At 36.8% G+C, this 19,817-nt stretch overlaps 1 protein-coding gene across 2 annotated transcripts in view; it reads left to right on the forward strand.

The window, feature by feature from the left end:
- LMAN2L (lectin, mannose binding 2 like) overlaps nucleotides 1-19,817 on the forward strand; it is a 29,077-nt gene that overhangs the window by 4,416 nt on the left and 4,844 nt on the right. The window contains exons 2-7 of one of the 2 annotated variants that reach the window (XM_007475893.3): nucleotides 22-140; nucleotides 4,444-4,561; nucleotides 6,714-6,796; nucleotides 16,666-16,698; nucleotides 17,872-18,033; nucleotides 18,159-18,273. In XM_007475893.3, coding sequence (XP_007475955.1) covers nucleotides 22-140; nucleotides 4,444-4,561; nucleotides 6,714-6,796; nucleotides 16,666-16,698; nucleotides 17,872-18,033; nucleotides 18,159-18,273 — 630 coding nt within the window. The remainder of the gene's footprint in view (nucleotides 1-21; nucleotides 141-4,443; nucleotides 4,562-6,713; nucleotides 6,797-16,665; nucleotides 16,699-17,871; nucleotides 18,034-18,158; nucleotides 18,274-19,817) is intronic. The other variant, XM_007475894.3, reaches the window with a different exon arrangement.

Genomic DNA, 19,817 nt, shown 5'->3' on the forward strand with positions numbered 1-19,817 from the left:
ATTCTACTTTCCTCCCAATAGGTGTGGGTACTAGCAGTTCTTCATTGTGGACCCTGATGGGGAATGCCATGGTCATGACCCAGTATATCCGTCTTACCCCAGATATGCAGAGCAAACAGGGCGCCCTGTGGAACCGGGTGGTAAGAATCTTTTTTTCTACTGTTGGTGATTAAATACACTATGTGAAAAGTTTCGAATGTCATACACTGGCTCAGCCCTATAGTCCATTCAGCCCAGTGTTTTATTTCTGACAGTAGTTCCAAGTAACCTTTTCTGGAGAATAACAATTGTGTGACATTGTTTATGTGGTTAGAAGAATACTCTGAACATCCTTCATTCTTCCCAACTGGACCAGTATGGGTTTTTCATTTGTGACATTATTTAAATCCTTCTTGAGCTCTTTTTTATTTTGATCTTGTAAAACCTGTTAGAGTAACAGGTTTGACATATTTATTACTTATTTAATGCTAAAGTACTAAATGGCTTCAATTTGTATCACACCAGTGTAAAATGAAGCTTTTGGTATCAAATATCCTTTCATATCCTTTAAGACTAATTTGCTTCTCTGCATAACTCTTAATATTTTTTAGACTTTCTCTTGGACTCCTGTGAAGCTAAGAATTTCCTTTTTCATGTCTGTTACAAATACTGAACCTTGTGAAATAAGTCTCCCCAAAGTAGAGCAATTGCAATGTGTCCCTTTTCTATTTGGGCCAATCTTGTGGAAAGTGACAGAGGGGTGAGGGAGTTCATTTATCTAAGAGCTGTCCCATTAATTTAAATTTTGGTAATTCTCAACCACTTTTTTTCCCTATCTTATTCTTAGGTATAGCCAGTGACAATGTGATAAGTCTGGGAGACAGGAGACCTGGGTTCTGCTTCTAATTTTGCCATTGAATTACTATGTGATCTTAGGGAAGTTATTTCTCTATGCTTCAGTTTTCTATCAGATTGGATTAATGATACCTGTTTTAGCTTCACAGGGCTTATTGTTAGAATAAAAACCATAATAGACAAGGCAGCAAAATGGCACAGTGGATAGAGTGCCAAATCATATACCCAAATAAACAAGTGATAAATCATATGTTTTCATCTTCATTTTTACTATAATTGTTCTTTCTCTGGAAGTGGGTAACATTCTTTTTCATAAGTCTCTCAGAATTGTCCTGGGTCATTGTATTGATTTTAGTAGCAAAGTCTATCACATTTGATTGTCTCACAATATTTCACTTACTGGGTATAATGTTCTTCTGGTTCTGCTTATTTCATTCTACATTAGTTCATGTAGGTCTATCTAGCTCTTTCAGAAATCACCCTGTTCATCATGCTTTATAGCACCATAGTATTTCATCAAATGGTAGTTTTGAATTGAATTCTATATTCAGTAGACATTTGGGGTTTTGGTTTTATAAGTTTATTCACTTACAAAAATGAATAATACAGAAATATGTTTTACATGATAATACATGTATAATCCAGTTTGAATTGCTTGTCAACTCCAGGAGGAGGGAGAAAAGGGAGGAAGACAACTTGGATCATATAACTTTGGAAAACTTATGTAAAAATTTGTTATTAAAATAAAAATATAAATTAAAAAAAAATTGACCTAGTATATTATAAGAATCAGAGAGCAACCTGTTTTTTCAAATCTTCTGGGATGAACTTGATTGGTCTGCCTTTGCTGTTTCCCTCTAAAGTTCCATTTCCATTCATAACCTGGATACTTGGTGTAGATTTTAAAATTAATATCCAATACTCCAAGTATTATCTTTAATAAGATTTATTAAGATTAACTTGAAGCAAAAAGGAAAATAAAGGCTAGAGAAACAGAGAGCTCACTTAGCCTCCAAACTATATACAAAGGGAACACACTATGTGGAGGAGAAGGGAAAGGGATGCTAGGAGATGAAAAAGAATTCTGGGAGATGGAGTCCAAGAGTACAAGATTTCTAATTAATACATCTAATCAAACTTGTCTTTGAATTTTTTCCTGGAGTATCAAGACAATCTATAAGCCTTTGTGAACTTTGAGAGAAAATGATTGTATTCCTACTTTTAAGTGAACCCTACAATTGAAAATACTTTTATTCTACTGCTTGCAGATATTTTTGTGTTATGGTGTACAGTTAGGATTCAGGGGTCCCTGTTTAAACATCATATCTTATTTATATGTTATACCTTCTTCATAGTCACATCTCTTTTCTCCAAAATACTCAATTCCTTTGCTCTGTTTGTGTAGACAAGTTGTTCAATAATATTCTCTTCTGGTGCTCCTTTGGTGAAGGAAGTAGAGAGGGAATATGTAATAGGCAGAGATGCCTTATGATGTCTATATTTAATTTTAGGAACTTTAATTTACTTCTCTTGGCAATGGACCAAGATCTGGTTAGAGTTGTTTATACCATCTGGTAAGTCCTGAAATCACTTCATGAGACAAGGTGTTCCTTGACTTAGCTTTTTTTGGTTCTTTTTTAATAAGTAAACCTTTAGCTTTCCCAAATAAAGATCAACAGAGGAAGATGTGAGTTCTTCAGAGTTTTTGAACAAAGAGAGATTAATGGAGTTACTTTGAGATAAAAAAAAAATTATTCAAAGGATTATGTAGGTATAGAGCTAGAATAGACCTAAGAAGTCATGTTGTCTAAAGCACCTTCATTTTCTAGGTGAAGAAATAGACTGAGAGAGATTAAATGACTTGACCTGTAGTCATATAAACCTTGGATTTGAAACTGCCCTCTCCAAACCTAGCATTCTCTCTAATGTGCCATAATGCATACTCTTCCATAAAAAATACTGAGGTTTTTTGCCATTTCCTTCTTCAGCTCATTTTACAGATGAGGAAACATTTTACAGATGAGGAAAAAAAAGTAAGAGACTTGCCCAAGGTCATACAGCTAGTGTCTGAGGCCAGATTTAAACTCAGGAAGATGAATCTTCCTGACTCCAGTTCAGGGAGAACTAGCACTTCTGGTGTGAGGGCTTACTGAGCCATGTTCATTCTTCAGCTCATTCATTTTTAGTGTCTTAACTGTCACCTGGCTGTCATCTGTGACTCCAAGAAGCTGAAGCATGGGAAGTGGTCACATCCTTGTAAAACTGTCTGGGAAGACAGCTAAATCAGGTTGGATCTAAACCAAGTTGAGGGTAACCTGGAGTGAGGCAAGGGGATGTCTACCCTAAGCATGTGAAGATTACCCGCAGTGGAATGGGTAGATGAGAACAATTTGTTGTTCTAACAGCCATGATGTGGCTGAAGCAGGCTCTGTGGAGTGCTTAGAGCTTGATCAGACATTGAACATGACAAGATCATTTACAATATCGTCCTGACTTTTGTCTTGTCACTGGACTTTGATGACTAGAAGAGAGAGTGAAGCCAATGATTTTGTACAGCTCTACTTCACTTAAATCCAACTTATGTATGAGTTAAGACATCACCCTGTGATATCATAGCCCTCTTTGAAAACAACTCTTCGAACAACAACTCTTCCAAAGAGCTATCTGTTTTTCCTTTGATAGTTGAGGTTGAGGATACTGAAGGTTGGATTTCCCTTTGACAGATGAGACAGTTAAAGCCCCACAAGGTTGGATGACTTGTCTAGGAGTGCATGGCATGATGCAGAAGAAAGAATACTGAAGTAGAGGAGTCAGGGGATTTAGGATTGAGTCCTAATTCTTGACTTTTTGCTAGATGACTGAGCAAATTTGGGTTGGCTTAGGCCAAATGGATCAATAATTTATGGTAATCTTAATTCACTTTATTGATTCAGCCTTGATTCAGCAGGTCTTGCATGTGTGGAATGAATATGACCAGGCCAGGCAATATATCCTGAAATGTTTTCCTGGGTCATAGCTTTATAGGATCATAAGTTAGAAGGGACCTTCCATAAGTGGAGGGGATCTTACTTCAACTCCCTTATTTTAGAGAGGGGGGAACTGAAGCTCAGTGGAGTTAGGTGGCTTGTTGAAGGTCCCATAACTAATGAGGAAGCAGAGTAGGATTTGAATGTAGTTCCTTTTGCCAAATCTGTTGCTGCTTTTACAGCACCATACCATCGGAATGGCAAATTGGTGTTGCATGGCTTTTCTGCCTCCTAGCTCTGAGTTCCTGCTTCCATTCAGGAGATAGTCTAGTGGGTGACACTTTAGGTGGATGACAAGTATTGTACTTTTTCTAGGACTACTTTATACCTAGAGTGAAAGGAGCAAGGCATATCTGTTATAGAGACTGAGAGAACTTGCCTCTAGTCAGATTTCTCATATTAATGCTATATATATATACAGGTAACAGGATTTCACTTGTAACAAATTTAGCAAGTCTTAGATCTCAGGTCCTAGTTTCTCGGGAGTTTAGTTGTCATTGTGTTCACTTCTTGTTAATTTTCCCTACCTGTAGCTTGCTATTGGAGAACTGAAAGCCTGACTCTTATCCTTTTCCTTTTGCAGCCTTGCTATTTGAGAGACTGGGAACTACAAGTCCATTTCAAAATCCATGGACAAGGAAAGAAAAATCTGAATGGGGATGGCTTTGCAATCTGGTATACAAAGGATCGGATGCAGCCAGGTATCAGTATCTTAGTCTAGAGTCTCTTTGTATGGGGTATGGAAAGATTTGTATCTTTGCAGAAGGCTTAGAAGGTAGCTTCTTTGCAGGATATGAGTTACTTTGGCATCTGTGTTTATTCACCTTTAGAATGGGTCTGAAATCCTTTCTAAACAAATGAGTTTGGCTTAATCTCCAAATTCCCTTTTTTTTTTTTAAATAAACCCTTACTTTCTATCTTAGAATCAATACTATATATTGGTTCTAAGATAGAAGAGTGATAAGGGCTAGGCATTGGGGGGTTAAATGATTTGTCCAGGGTCACATAGCTAGCAAGTGTATGAGGTCAGATATGAACCCAGGACCTCCTGTCTCTAGGCCTGGTTCTCTATCCACTGAGCTTTCCTAGCTGCCCCAGACTTCTTATTCATTAATAGTTTCTAGGTTTTATTTTTGCTGCCACTCGGCATGTTGACTGCTGAAAGTACAGATTTTCACGTTATAGCTTGGTGAAAGGTGAGGGAAGAGCCCAATCCTAATAGTCGCATATACTGAAGAAGCTTTATTTTTTTTTAAACCCTTACCTTTTGTCTTAAAATCAATACTAATTATTGGTTCCAAGGCAGAAGAGTGGTAAGGGCTAGGCAATGGGGGTCAAGTGACTTTCATAGCTAGCAAAGTGTCTGAGGCCAGATTTGAACCCTGGACCTCCAATCTCTGGGCCTGGCTCTCAATCTACTGTGCTACCCAGCTGCCCTTAGCTTTTTAAAAAAAAATTTTTTAACCCCTGAATAATCTTAACAAAACTAAGTCAGAAAGGAAATTAGTGATTTCCTCTTGTGGATCTAGAGCCATTGTTCCTACTGTTTCTAAGAAGATGGATCATTTTCCTTCATTTTGTAGTATTTATTCAGAGATGCCTGGACCTGTTTACTAGATATTCTTCTATTAGTACTGTTTTCCCTGGATTTCTCTGTTTATATGCAAGGTCTTTGAGATTTCTTCTTCCTGAAATCTTTGGCAATCTCAAAACCCATCCCACCCCCACTTATTTTCCTAATTACTCTTTTTCTGATTTCCTCCCCTTTGATTGCGTTTTCCTAAAATTATCTCAGCTTTCTCCAACATGGAACAATTCATGGTTCATCTGCTTAGGTTTCTGCCCTGACTCATCTTTGGGTGGTCAGAACTGACTTTTACTGGATGTTGTGCTCTTTTCCTCAGGCTTAGTGGAGTGCTGCATAGTTCTTCACACACACCATGTCCTATCCCAGTGATGTGTCCTACTCTTTCTATTCCTTAGTTTTTTGACTGGTACTATCAATTTAGAGCCTTTGAAACCAGCACTGACAGTTCAGTGTTTTGTAGCACTGATGCTTTTGAGTTTCAGCCCCCAGTAGGTTTTTTTTCCTCAAGGGTTGTGGCCAAGATGACTGCCAGGGTTTGAGCCCACTTCTGTTGCCTAGAACCAGGTTCTCTACAGCACTGGAAAAAGAGGGAGCCGGGATAGAGGATGGGGGTGAAACAAGGTGCAGGCATGGGTTTTAATGTAAGACTCTTTCATGTCCTTGGGTCTGCTAGTACAGCCTCATTACCAGCAAGAGGCAGTGGAGGAGTGCTGATTGAGTGACAGTTCTTGGATTTGAGGGAATTTTTTTTCCCATTTTAGATTCTGGGCATTTTAGTCCATGGAAACAGCTGAAGTTGATAATTCTTTTGTGCATAATTTTTATCTTAGAGAATTCCGAGAGGTTGTGGAGATTGGAAAAACTAGCCTATTGTTATCTAAACCATCTAAACTATTGTTGCTTATGTGACCCTTCTTCAAGAAGAGGATAGGCTTAACTTGGTTCAACCTCTAAGAATAAAAAAACTTTGTCACAATTTAGAACTGGGAATTTACCTTCCTTTCTTTGGGGAATAGTCTTCCCTGAGTGTTTCTGAAGCAGAAGTCTGTGAAGTTAGGGATCTTTAGCAACAAGGGTTATATCTTAGGGAACTTCTGTAGGATTAAATGAGGTTAGGATCCCATTCTCTTTTGCTCCTTGGCTTTTCTCTCCAAGTAAAGCATGAGGCTTACTTCAGCTCCCTTTTCCCACTCCAGAGTGAGAGGTATTCTTTAAAGCATTCATAACCATATTTTGATTGATCTCTTGTCTTTTCATTCTTTTAGGGCCTGTCTTTGGGAGCAAGGACAACTTTGTAGGACTGGGAGTTTTTGTAGATACTTACCCCAATGAGGAAAAACAGCAAGAGGTAAGACAAGTGGCAAAACGTGTATTGATGCTACTGATTTCACAATTCTTAATCCCTAGGAAAGTTGATTGGCAAAGATTTGGGAAAATGAATGGATGGAGAATGATTACCTTATTTGCTTAGTCTGCTGAGCTTTAGATATACTTTTTGTAAAGGAGAAGGTGTAGTGGTTGTAGTTGGGGGTTTGTTCTCTTGTATTCACAATTGTTCACATTTCATATGTGAACTGTTTTTCATAGTTCTTATTAACTCCTATTTATCTTTCATTAATAACTATGCTTTATCCACATTTGTATTCATGAGTGCATGCACGCACACAGATATAAACTAACATGAATGATCTTTTCTCTTTTGCTTCTGTCCTCATCTTCATATCCTCAAAGTGGAGAAGCAACTCTTATCTTCCATATGAAAACCTACATAACCCTGGCAGTTCTTTGCCTGAGGATATGATAACATGAGAAAATTTTCTACAGGTTTTCTCAGCTCTCTTTTTTTTTTTAACACTTCTGTCTTATATTGTTTCTAAGGCAGAAGAGTGGTAAGGTTTAGGCAATGGGGGTTAAGTAACTTTTCCAGGGTCACATAGCTAAGAAGTGTCTGAGGCCAGATTTGAACCCAGGACTTCCCATCTCTGGGCCTGACTCTCAGTCCCCTGAGCCACCCAGTTGCCCTGCCTTAGCTCTCTTTAAATGGTATCAGGCAATAGATTTGTCCATATCTGCTATATGGACCTGATATTGGGGCAAAAAATATAGTGTAATTTGATTTCTTTTATTGATTATCTAAGAAGATAATATAAAAAGGAAGGTAGGGATGACAGTAAAGACCAAAGCTCATTGTAGAAATTGGAAAGGGAGAACTTAGTATTGGACTTATTTGGTTATAAAGCAGTGGGATGATCTGCTGTTAAGTTGTAGACTTTTTATGCTCCATTTTGGGGATCATTGGGTCAGGTTATTTTATATACCAATGAGAAGGGTTGTTAGCCGTGAAAAAGGATTCTGAGAGGTAGAATTTCAATTTAATTCAATAAGCATTCAGTAAATACGCATTATGTGTTGGATTTTGTGGTACAAAGACAAAATGAAATACAGTTCCTTCCTATAAGAAGTTTATATTCTACTGAGAGGCTATTACTACGTGTATGTATGCGTACATGCAAATTCATAATAATTTGAGCAGGAACAATTTGGGGAAAGATTTCCTTAGGAACTCTTTTGAGTTGAGCTTTGAGAAAGAAAAGGATTCTAACAAGTTGAGATGGGAAAGATGTGTATTCTGGTTATGGGGGATGCCTGTGCAAGGGCACAGCAGTGGGAAATGCAATTTATAGCTCAAGTAGTTGCAAGAAATAGGTCAGTTTCATTAAAATATGATGTCCAGAGTCTGAGTATGTCAGCCTGAGATGGATTGCTATTTAAAAAAAAAAAACCATCCAAGTTCATGGGGAGTCAAATCACTATGCATCTTGTCCTTTTAATGGTCAGTTATCAGGATTTCCCTTCTACTTAGTTGACTTTTCTCTAATTTTTTTCAAGGTTGTCATCAGTATTTTCAATATCAAACAGGCCAGATAACAGTTACTAGTTCTTTCCTTAGTTGTTTGTTTTTTTTAGCTTGAGAATTATTTTGTAACTACTCAGGTCTTTTTTTCTCCATTTGATTTTTACTTTTGCAGGGTCAGCACTCCCCTTGAGATTTTGAGACTGACTTTTTTTTAGACATACTGCTAATTTGCTGGAAGCTGCATAGGACTAGAACTAGAAGGGACCTCAGGAATCATCTCGTCCAGTCCCTTAGTTAACAGATAAGGAAACTGAGGGTCAGGGAATTCAGTTATTAATCATCAGAAAAGGGATTTGAAGGCATGCCCTTTGAGTCTAGAATTTGTGTTTTTTCCACTGTATGATACTTTCTGATGTTGAGTAGATAATTGCTATCTGAACTTAGAATTTATATTCATGTCTTGGTATACTGCTTATTAAGGTAATTTAAATTGATCATAAAGTATTTTTTATGACCAAAAAAACAAAAACAAACAAAAAACCCATGTGTTCTGTTCATGGCAAGGTGTACTTATCTAAAGTCAACCGACACAGAGAAGAGATAGGTGATATATAATGAACTTCAAGACTCTTGTGACCTGAGTTTTCCTTACAGTAGAAAGAAGTACAGAAGATTAGTGACAGGTGGGAAGTAGCCTATCACTGCCCCAGGCCAGGTTCCGGATTGAGACTCTTCTTTAAGAACACATGACTTGTTCTCTTCTCTGAAATGTGGTATAGTGAAGATAGGGGAGACCTGGGTTTGAATTCTGCTTCAGATGATAATAATAACTAACATTTATATAATACTTACCATGTTATAGGCACTGTGTTATACATTTTATGGTTACTATCTTAGTTGATTTTCACAACAACCCTGGGAGGTAGGTGCTATTATTATTCTCATTTTATATATTTGGAAACTGAGGCAAATTGAGATTAAGCAACTGGCCCCTCATGTCATAGATCTAGTAAGTGTCTGAGGCTGGATTTGAACGTAGGCCTTTCCAATTCTAGGCCTGGCACTTAATTCACATTTTATCCCCAGCTGCCTAGCTGGGTAACTAGGGGCAACTCACTTCATCTTTCTAAGCCTCAGTTTCCTCATCTTTCAAGTGAGGGAGTTGGACTAAATGATCTGAGCTGATGACCCTCTTCCAAAACTAGCTCTCTGATTTTATATGTTTCCAAGTCACAAGTATATCTGAGAAAAGCCAATTCCCATCCTCAAAGTAAAGTGAGGATAATAATAACTCTTACCTCCCAAGGTTGTGAAGATCAAATGAGATAATATGCCAAGTCATTTTGCAAAATTTAAAAAGCTGCATAAATATCAGCTATTCGTATTATGATTTTGGAGTTATAGTACAAAGAAGATAATAGTGATCAAAAACTTGTATAAGAAAGCTACTTGAGGGCTCATTGCATGCCTGGAGTTAAGGCCTGTCTCTGGCATAGGGACAAATCACCCAAACTTTAATAGCTTTATTTCTCTGTCAATGAGAAGGGTTATTTGTTAGCTATATAGGTCACATGGAAATTACCAGGACCATAAAGTGCTATATAAATACTGATTAGTACTTGACTCAGTCCTCTTTATTTTTCATTCACAAAGCCATCAGTTGATGGTCATCAGTTTCTTACATGGAAATGGGAAGTTTACTCAAAGTTTCAGTGAACTAAAAAGTATTACTTTAGAGAATGAATGTTGTAATTAGGATAAGAGACTTTGTTTGATTGAAAAGACAGAAATATAGCTCTTTATAGGATCTAACTTCATCTCTGTCTTCAAGAAGCTGGGGACAGATGAATGAATGAAAGTAAAAAAAAAAGAGAGAGAACAGTTTATCATATGCTTACTATTTGCAAAATGATGCTAAGTACTAGATTTCCAGATAGAAAAGACAAAGATAGCCTCTGTTCTCAAGGAATATATACTTTAATTGGGGGAGATAGCACATAAAAAAGTTCAGCTGCAGCATAGATGGAAAGATATGGAAATCCTTTTTAATTTTGATTTGTAATTTAAATATTTGCATTTCCATATATAAAAATAGAGTTATAAGGATTGTATATAAAGTTGTAGATCTCTTATGTACAACTTTCTTTTTATTTATATATATAAGTTCAGCATGATGTTGTCAAAGTTGTCTTGCTTATCTATACTTCTTCCTGGTCTTCCTATTCTTTTCTTCCTTTAAAAAAATATACCTTGAAATATTTTTATACTCTTTGTTTTTTGCTACTCCATCTTCTTCCTCTTTTATCTCAAACAAATCCCCTGCTTTGGAGGAAAAGAAAGCCTTTTAACTAGTATGCATAATCGAGCAAAACAAATTCCCACTCTGTGTCTGAAAATGTGTCTTATTCTGCATCTTGATTCCATCACCTCTGTCAGAAGATTAGTAGCATGTTTCATCATTAGTCTTGAATCAATAGTTGGTCATTGCATTGATAAGAGTTCTCAAGTCTTTTAAAGTTGTTTTTCTTTATAATGTTGTTTTCCTACTGCCCTTCCTCCCCCCCAGTACTTGTTATTTATTTATTTTTTTGTGGCAGAGTGGATATGGTGTTGTGTCTGGTGTCAGGAATTCAAATCTAGCCTCAAATTAATTACTAGCTGTGTAACCCTGAGCAAGTCATTTAGCTACTGTTTGCTTCAAGTTCCTCATCTGTAAAATGGGGACAATAATTGGATCCAATTCCCAAGTTGTGGGGATAAAATGAAATGTTTATGAAGCACTTTGCAAACTTTGAAGCACTATATAAAAACTAACTTTTATGTATTTATTTTTTCTTATATGATAGATGTCAGGTACAATCACAGAGTTATGTTATTATATGCTGTTACATTCACCAATTTTTAGCATTTTGCAGCATTTTTTCATTTGGGTATTAATAGCTTAGATGTATTCCTTTGAAAACTTTGTATTGGACAATATGTCTTGAGGAATGGCTATTCTTAAAATTTCAATCAGCTCCTTATATATTTCAGATATAAATGCTTTAGAAAAATGTCCTACAAAATCTTTTCCCTTTAATTATCTGTTTCTCTTTTAATTTTAGTTGCTTTGGTTTTGTTTGTACAAAACTTTTTTCTATAATTAAATCTGTCCATTTTGTCTTCTGTGATTCTTTCTTATCTTCTTTGGTCATTGTACTCTTTTCCTATCCATAAATCTGAAAGGTAGTTTCTTCTTTGCTCCTCTTAACATGTTTATAATGTCACCTTTTATGTTTGTTTTTTTTTTTTAAACCTTTACCTGTGTATTGGATTCCAAGACAGAAGAGCAGTAAGGGCTAGGCAATGGGGATTCAGTGACTTGCCCAGGGTCACACAGCTGGGAAGTGTCTGAGGCTAGATTTGAACCCAGGACCTCCCATCTCTGGGCCTGGCTCTCAATCCACTGAGCTGCCCAGCTGTCCCCTATCTTCTCTTTCTTATATCATTAAAGTTATCCCAAGTATCCCTCCTTTTCCCCCTCAGAGCCATCACATATACCAGAAAGTATATTTTAGAGAGGGAAAAAAATTCAACACAACTGATTGATATGTTGAAAAAGTCTGAAAATATGGCAATTATAATGCCTTTTGACTTTGTACTTCTATGAAGGGTGGATCTGGAGGTGTCCTTATTTTTCTCTACTTGAGTCTTGCTTAAACTTTATAATGTTGTTACATTTACTTTTAATTTTTTTTGGCATATGTACATTTTCTTTTACTGTGCTTTACATCAGTTTACATAGATCTTTCCATGCTTTTTCAGTATTCATCATATACATATATGCCTGTATAAATTTATGTGTCATAATTTATTTGGCCATTCCCCAACTGATGGATATTTACTTTGTTTCTAATTTTTAGCTATCATAAAAGGTGGTGCTATAAATATTTTGGTATATAAAAACTTTCCTTATTGATGGCCTCCTTAGGGTAAAACTCAGTAATCAAGTCTCTGGTTCAAAAGGTATAGGCATGTTAGTCACTTTATTTATATAATTTCACTTTGCTTTCTAAAATGGTTGCACTGTTTCAAAGCTCTGCCAGTAGTGTATTAGTGTACCTGTTTTTCTACAACCCTTCCAGCATTATCTGTTACCATTTTTTGTCTTTTTTTTTCTGGTGCTAATTTGTAGGGTGTGAAGTGAAACCTCAGGATTGTGTTGATGTGCATTTTTTTTATTAATAGTGATTTTGAACATTCTTTCATGTAGTTATGAATGTGGCAGTTCTTTTGAGAATTGTTTCTTCACATACTTTGACCACTTATTTATTGAGGAATGACTAATAGTCATATATATTTACTAATTATTGCTATATCTTAGATACCAAATCTTTATCAGAAAAATTTGATTAAAGATTTTTCCCTAGTAAAACATTTTCTTTCTTATCCCAAGTGCATGAATGTATGTGTAGAAGCTTTTCAGTTTCAAGTAACCAAAGGTAACTATTTTATCTTTTCTTATTGCCTTTCTCTTGTTTGGTTAAGAATATATCTACCTCTAGATGTGAGGTAGATCATCTGTTTTTCTTCTGATTTTTTTAATAGTATGATCTTTAATATTAAGGTCATGTATCCATTTTTTTTAAACACTTGCCTTCCATCTTGGAATCAATACTGTGTACTGGCTCCAAGGCAGAAGAATGGTAAGGGCCAGGCAATGGGGGTCAAGTGACTTGCCCAAGGTCACACAGCTAGGAAGTGGCTAGACCTCCCATCTCTAGGCCTGACTCTCAATCCACTAAGCCACCAAGCTGCCCCCTTATTCTTTATTTCTTTAAGGAGTACTTCGTAACTGAATCTGTACAAGTGTTTTTGGGTGCTTTAGTAGGAGCTGGCTGTCCTAACAGTTCAGGGAACTGCTACATTAGTGCTAAGGAGGTATATGCCTGGCTACTGACAATTCAGAACTTCGTATGCTGGTGCTTCCGGGCCTGGACAGACTTCTGCAGCTTGGAGCTGGGTTCTCACAGCTCTGGAAGGAGGGAGAGGGGACAAGATGTGGGATAGGTTTTGTTGTAAGCTTAAATCACGTCCTTGGGTCGGCTAGAGCAGCCTCACTACAGGTATAGCATGAGAGGTAGGGAGGGGTCAGGAAACTCGGGGTCAGTGAGCATTATTTCATGGGGGGTTTTTAACCCTTCTTTTGGTTTCCGGGTATCCTAGATCACGGAGACATCTGAAGTTGCTCTATTTTGGAGGATAAATTCTTGTTGTGGAGAGATTTTAAAAGGTTGTAGCAATCAGAGAAAATGTATAATCCTCCTCCTGTTGCTCAGGTGACCCATCAGGTGTTCTTTATTGTTTGCTGGAGTATTTGGGTGAGAGCTGAGCCAGATTGCTTATTACTGTATCATAATCTTATATATTTGAGTTAATTTTCCAATTATCTAGAATATCAAACCTTTATCAAAAAGATATTTGCTACACAGATTTTCCCCCCAGTTAACTGTTTCTCCTATTTTATTTGTATTGGCTTTACTCCTACAAAAGCTCTTTAATTTAATGTAATCAAAATTTCCTATTTTTTTCTTTTATGATCACCTTTATTTAAAAATTTTCCTCCTTTCATTCTTCTCTACTTTTTAAAAAACGATGTGACCTTTTCTATTTAGGTTATGTATCTATTTTGAGTTTATTGTAGTATGGCAAAAAATTGTTCAATATGAAGCTAATTTTTCCATATTGCTTTCCATTGTATCGAATAGAGGAATTGCCCCAGTTATATCACTGTCCCCTGAGTTTGCTCCTTTTGATTTCATTTTTAGTGCTTGAATTTTTTTAAATTAAAAAAATCTAAATTACAATAATTTAAATTAAAAAAATTTTTTGCCAAGTTTTCAAACCAGAATACCATTTTTTTAGCACTTTGTCATAACCTTACAGTCACCTTCTCTGAGACATACATTTGAGGTAATTTCTTTATGAATTTTTTCTTCTGTGTCCAACTCACATCCCATTCCATAAGAGTTCAGAGTCAAGGATTCCATCATAATTATTTTCTTTAGCCAGTCTAATACTTTATTTTTTTCAGAGTTATGTTCAAATGAAAATCATTCATTTTCTACCTTTATACCATAATAAGGTTGAGAATGCCTCTCATTTTCATTTATTAGCAAAGTCATAGATCACAGGCATACTGGTTATCATGATTACTTAACCTTGATAGGCTGTGGAATTCTTCTCTAAAAATTTCTAATTGTTACATTATGAGTGACCCACTAGTACCCATGGATAACAGTGTTTCTAAGTATACATCTAACTGGTTTTTATGTAGATTATTCATATTATAATATAAACATATGCTGCTAATTTCAAGAAATGCTCTCCATATTTTTAGCATATATTGGGTTTCATGGGGAAAAGAGGTGACATTTCTATAGAAATTACCAAAACAAAAAATAGTCCCTTTTCAAGGCTCCTAATAAACCAAGCTGACTAGCCCTGCCAAACTCCAGACTATCACTGTGACCTAAATTAGGATTTATTTTTAGTTCTTACAGATCAAGAAATTAATAAGTATTTTTTTTTTTACTATATTCCACTGCACACTTAAACTCTGCTCTTTGACTTTATCCAATGACTTGAGTAATAATTTCTTTGTAGAAAAAAGAAAAACTAGGATAACAATGCCTCTGGATATACATTCTAACTATATCTATATATTGATATCTATACTCATACATATTCATTATTCTCAATCATATGTGCACAGACATATGAATGTATGCATTGATCTATATCGACTCATATGTGCTAGCAGCAGACTGTTGCATTTCAGCTATATGATTCTCTTGATCCTTTGACTCTTTAGCAGCATCTACTTTCAGATTGTTTATCCTTTCTATCATTATTTCTGCTTAAAAGGGCCTCTATCCCTATGGAAATATGCTCCTGCTTTCATAGGCGTGACTATTTGTTTTCATACTTCTTCATATGTGCCAATTGCTATATCTCATTCTGGATTTTCTCTGAATTCCAGTAGAGGGTAACAGGGATCCTTAAAGTTTGACTTAAGGAATTTTTGGAATAATGCAATCCCAACAAGATCTATCCATGTCAGAGTAGGCAGAAGAATCAGGTCTAGAGATAATTTTGTCATGTTTAAATGACCTGAGAAGATCTCTGTTTTATGGGTTTTAAATACTCTACCACACTTCATTGGATTTCTGAGCTTCTTTAGGTCTGATATCTCTGCCACTCAGTGAGTCTTTTGATGCAAGTTGTCTTTCTGCACACAATTACACATACGGGCTTTTAGATGCAGCTTGATCCTATATCCTATTAACAGGGGTTAAAATCAGACTGGATAGAGCAACAAATCCAAACTGTATCATGGAAGGGATCAGTGGTGTCCTATTTATATCAGACCTCTTAGCTAGTTTCAGTAAATTGGGTAACATTTGAAGTCTTCATATTAACTCTACGATTATGGATTAAGATAAAGTAATGAGAATGCTAGAGTAGATCAGACCCAACCATATAATCATAGAACCCACTTTCTAGAACTAGATATTTTAGATGTTAGATCAACCTTACACACAGTAATGGTTGGTGTGATCCTCCCACTTGTTAATCCTGGATGAGTCATTGGAGACTCCCAACTTATTTAGTATACCATGGGGATGAGATGCTCTAATTCTAAGTAATCCAGTTCTGCCCTTGTCTAGTTAGTTCCAGTTTTATTGCTTGCTCTATCATTCTTGGAATGAGTCCAAGTTTTCAATTCAGTTTCTTCTACATAGTTACAAAAATGTGACAGTTTTTCTGAATCAAAGCTGGGTACTTGATAGTTTTTTAAAATCTGCCATGATGGCTTTCTCAACTTGAATTTCATCCTTCTGCAGGTAGTATAGGACAGAATGATAGTAATCAGAATTGAGCCCCTGTGGCTCAATTGGGTAAAGAGCTGTCTCTTTGGATTTAATTTGCTGATAACAGTTTTTTTAAAAAACTCTTATGGAATTCTTGTGTTCTAGACTAGGACTGGAACCTAATCAGTAGGATAAAGAAAAGAATAAAGAACATTTCAGTGTCAGAATAATTCAGCTTAACTTCAGTTCTTTCCTTTAGTGTGGAAATACTCCAATCTCGGTAAAGGCTTCAGACTTTCTGATCCTATAAGATTTAGTAGAGGGGACTAGACTCTCTTATACTCCCTGAATGTGTTGGTGAATCCCTTAGTCTCCTGTGGGGAAGAGGGCTAAGGTTAAGGTACTCATCCTCCATAATTTCACCATGCTTCCTCAGTGGCCAGTTCTTTTTGACCCTGTCTCCTATTCTATGCCCTCTCTTTTGTAATAACTGCTGGACCCCTCCAGGCCCAGAAGAGGAGATATTCTCCAGGAGTCCAGGTACTCAATTCTTGACCCATCATTCCCATCCCTCATCCTCATGAATGTTTCTTCCACATTTGGTCTTGTATAGAATTTGTGTTAGTGTACCAGGTGCCACTAATCCTTGGCCTTGTTTTGAGGCACAAACCTGCATGTTGACTTTTTGACATCAAGCTCCAGCTGGGATGCTTATCAGATAAAAGATAGCATGTTTTATGTTCCTGTAACCATCTCATTATCCCTGCCTCTCTCCATCTCCAGACTTGCCTTGTTCTGGAGTGCATCCATCCATCTTTATTCAAGGAATTGCTAATAGAAATCTTTGTTGGATTATTTGGGCATTAAGCGATGGCATCTTCTCAACTTTTTTTGAGGTCAGAAACTGGAATAGATGGGAATGCATCTCATTTGTTAGGAACCTGGCAGTGTTTAACATCCTGTGGGGAAGTCTTCTGGGTAGAATTATTTCTGAGTAGGATTTAAAAGGGTTTGGGAGAACAGAGAGTTTTCATTAATAAGATATTGTCAAACAGTAATAACTCAGCAATACCAGATACCAGTACTAGTAGTGCTATCTCTAGACCTGAACCTGTTTTGTATTCTCCAGTATTAAAGTTGGAAGGAATCATCTTAAAGGAGAACAGTTTCCATAAATAACTGGTCAGACAACTGTCAGGTACTTTTGGATACTGGCCACTGTAGTAGACTTGTAGACTGGAGATGCCAAGAGACATAAAGCACAATCCCTATCCTCAAGGAGTTTGTTAAGTCAGGAAGACAAATCACACAAATAGAAACATAAGGCACATTCTGGCAGCATATAAAGTATCAAAGCAATGTTGTCTGAAGTGTTTTTTTCCATTGGGAGGCACCAGTAGGACTGAAGATTCAGAGCAATTCTCTGCCACCAGTTCAAATCCATTCCAGACCGGGGACAAGTTGAAATGAATGTCATGCAGTGGGGTGACCTTTCCTTTCATGTCTGTACTTTGATTGCCTTCCTAACGCATGGAAATGTAGAGGTTGACTATGATGATGCCCTTCTTATTTGCTATGAGGTTGTATGGCTCCTGCTGCTTTTATGTGCATTTCCCATTGTTCTGGGTGTCTTTGTGCACACGTTGTCTTCATGTACTCTTTAAAGAACTGTGCCAATATGGTTGCCTGCTCTTTCCCCCATTGTTTCTCTAGAGAGTGTTCCCATATGTCTCAGCCATGGTGAGCAATGGCTCCCTCAGCTATGACCATGAGCGGGATGGGAGGCCCACGGAATTGGGTGGCTGCACAGCTATGGTTCGAAATCTCAACCATGATACTTTCCTGGTGATTCGCTATGTCAAAAGGCGCCTGACGGTGAGTCCCCGTCCCTGACAGTTTGGCTTTGGAGAAAGTAAGTGTGGGCTATATCTCTCCTTTTTCTATGTTGTTGTTGTTTTTTCATAGCAGGACCCTTCATTCATCCTTTTGTGTTTTTCTAGATTATGCTGGACATTGATGGCAAACACGAATGGAGGGACTGCATTGATGTGCCTGGAGTCCGCCTGCCTCGGGGCTATTTCTTTGGCACTTCTTCTGTCACTGGGGATCTCTCAGGTAACATCAAAAGCATTATTTTCTCCATAAATTTGGGTCATATCTTCATACCTAGATCTTGATGAGGTTTCTAAGAAAGTAATCCAAATTAGTATATGATTTGGGGAGGTAGATACAGACCTTTCTTCCTCTCTCTTGCTTTTCTTTATCAAGAGTCCAGTTCAGTTTCAAGTGACTCTGGTAATTCAGGTCCTGGATGAATCTTGACCATTCTGGGGAGGCTAAGAAATCTCATCTGGTTTGCGTTATTCTTGGTAAAGGAATATTTGATAGATCAGAATGGTTATGTTAAAGAGACTTGTCTTCCTTATTAAAATCTACCCCTTCATCTGTAATTTGAACATATTCTTCACTAGGTCTTTTTGGCCTTTTCTCTTATAATTTATCTCTTTAACATTACCTTCCTCAAAGCTCCTTCCCTTCTACTTTCACATGTATTTAGATGTGCTCCAAAAAGATGCACTTGATTCTGCTTTCCCTTCTAGTTAATATTAATTTCTCTCCTTCCTCCCTTCCTCTGTACTCCTATTGAATATATCCACCCCTTCTATCTCTGCTTGCTATTGATTAATTTTCATCTTAACCTCTGTGATCTAGTCGCTGCCACTCTATCGACACTGCCATCTTAAAGATGACTTATGTCCTTCTTGCCAACTTCATTGCTCTTTTCTTCGCTTATGTATTTGCAACAATTCTGCAACTTATTAGTATTCTTGACCTGTTATTTTTCATAAGATTATTTCTTTCAGGCTCTTTGGTATGTTCTTTGTAACTAAATAATGAATGTAACTTTTATATTCATTTTTGGTATAGTCTTCCTTGAAATCTATTTTGGTTTCTGTGACATAAAACTTTCCTGGTTCTCCTCTAAATTCTGTCTTTGATTTATCTTCTCCAAGATTTGTTCCATGTTGTTCTCTGCTTATTTTCTTTATGTGCACATTTTTCTCTTTTTTCTTGTAACCTTTAAGAAGGTCCTGCTTTGGTGCCTGTTAGAGGCAAGATAGTGATGCTGGGTTGTCAAAGGCTATGTCTTAGGAGCACAGGTTCTTTTTTATTTATTTTTTAATTTGATTTTTTATTTTTAGTTTCAGTTACAAATTCTCTCTCTACCCCCTTCTACCCAATGAATAGGAAAGAATACAACACCCACTATACATATGAAATCATGCAAAACACATTTACACATTAGCAAAAAAAAGTTGAAAAAAAATCCTTTTATTTGTACTCAGTTTCTCTCTTTGGAGGTGGATAGCATTTCATCATGGATCCTTTAGAGTTTTCATGAGGGGTTAACTGGGTGGCTCAGTGGATTGAGAGCCAGGCCTAGAAACAAGAGTTCAAATCTGGCCTCAGACACTTCCCAGCTATGTATGACCCTGGACAAGTCACTTAATCCCCATTGCCTAGCCCTTACCACTCTTTTGCCTTGAAACCAATACACAGTATTGATTCTAAGATGGAAGGTAAAGATTTAAAAAATATTGATCAGAGAAGTTGTCTTTTATACTTGATTATCATTACAATATTGCTATTATAAGTGG

Source organism: Monodelphis domestica, chromosome 1 (genome assembly GCF_027887165.1).
Source record: "Monodelphis domestica isolate mMonDom1 chromosome 1, mMonDom1.pri, whole genome shotgun sequence".
In the NCBI taxonomy this organism is placed as follows: Eukaryota; Metazoa; Chordata; class Mammalia; order Didelphimorphia; family Didelphidae; genus Monodelphis; species Monodelphis domestica.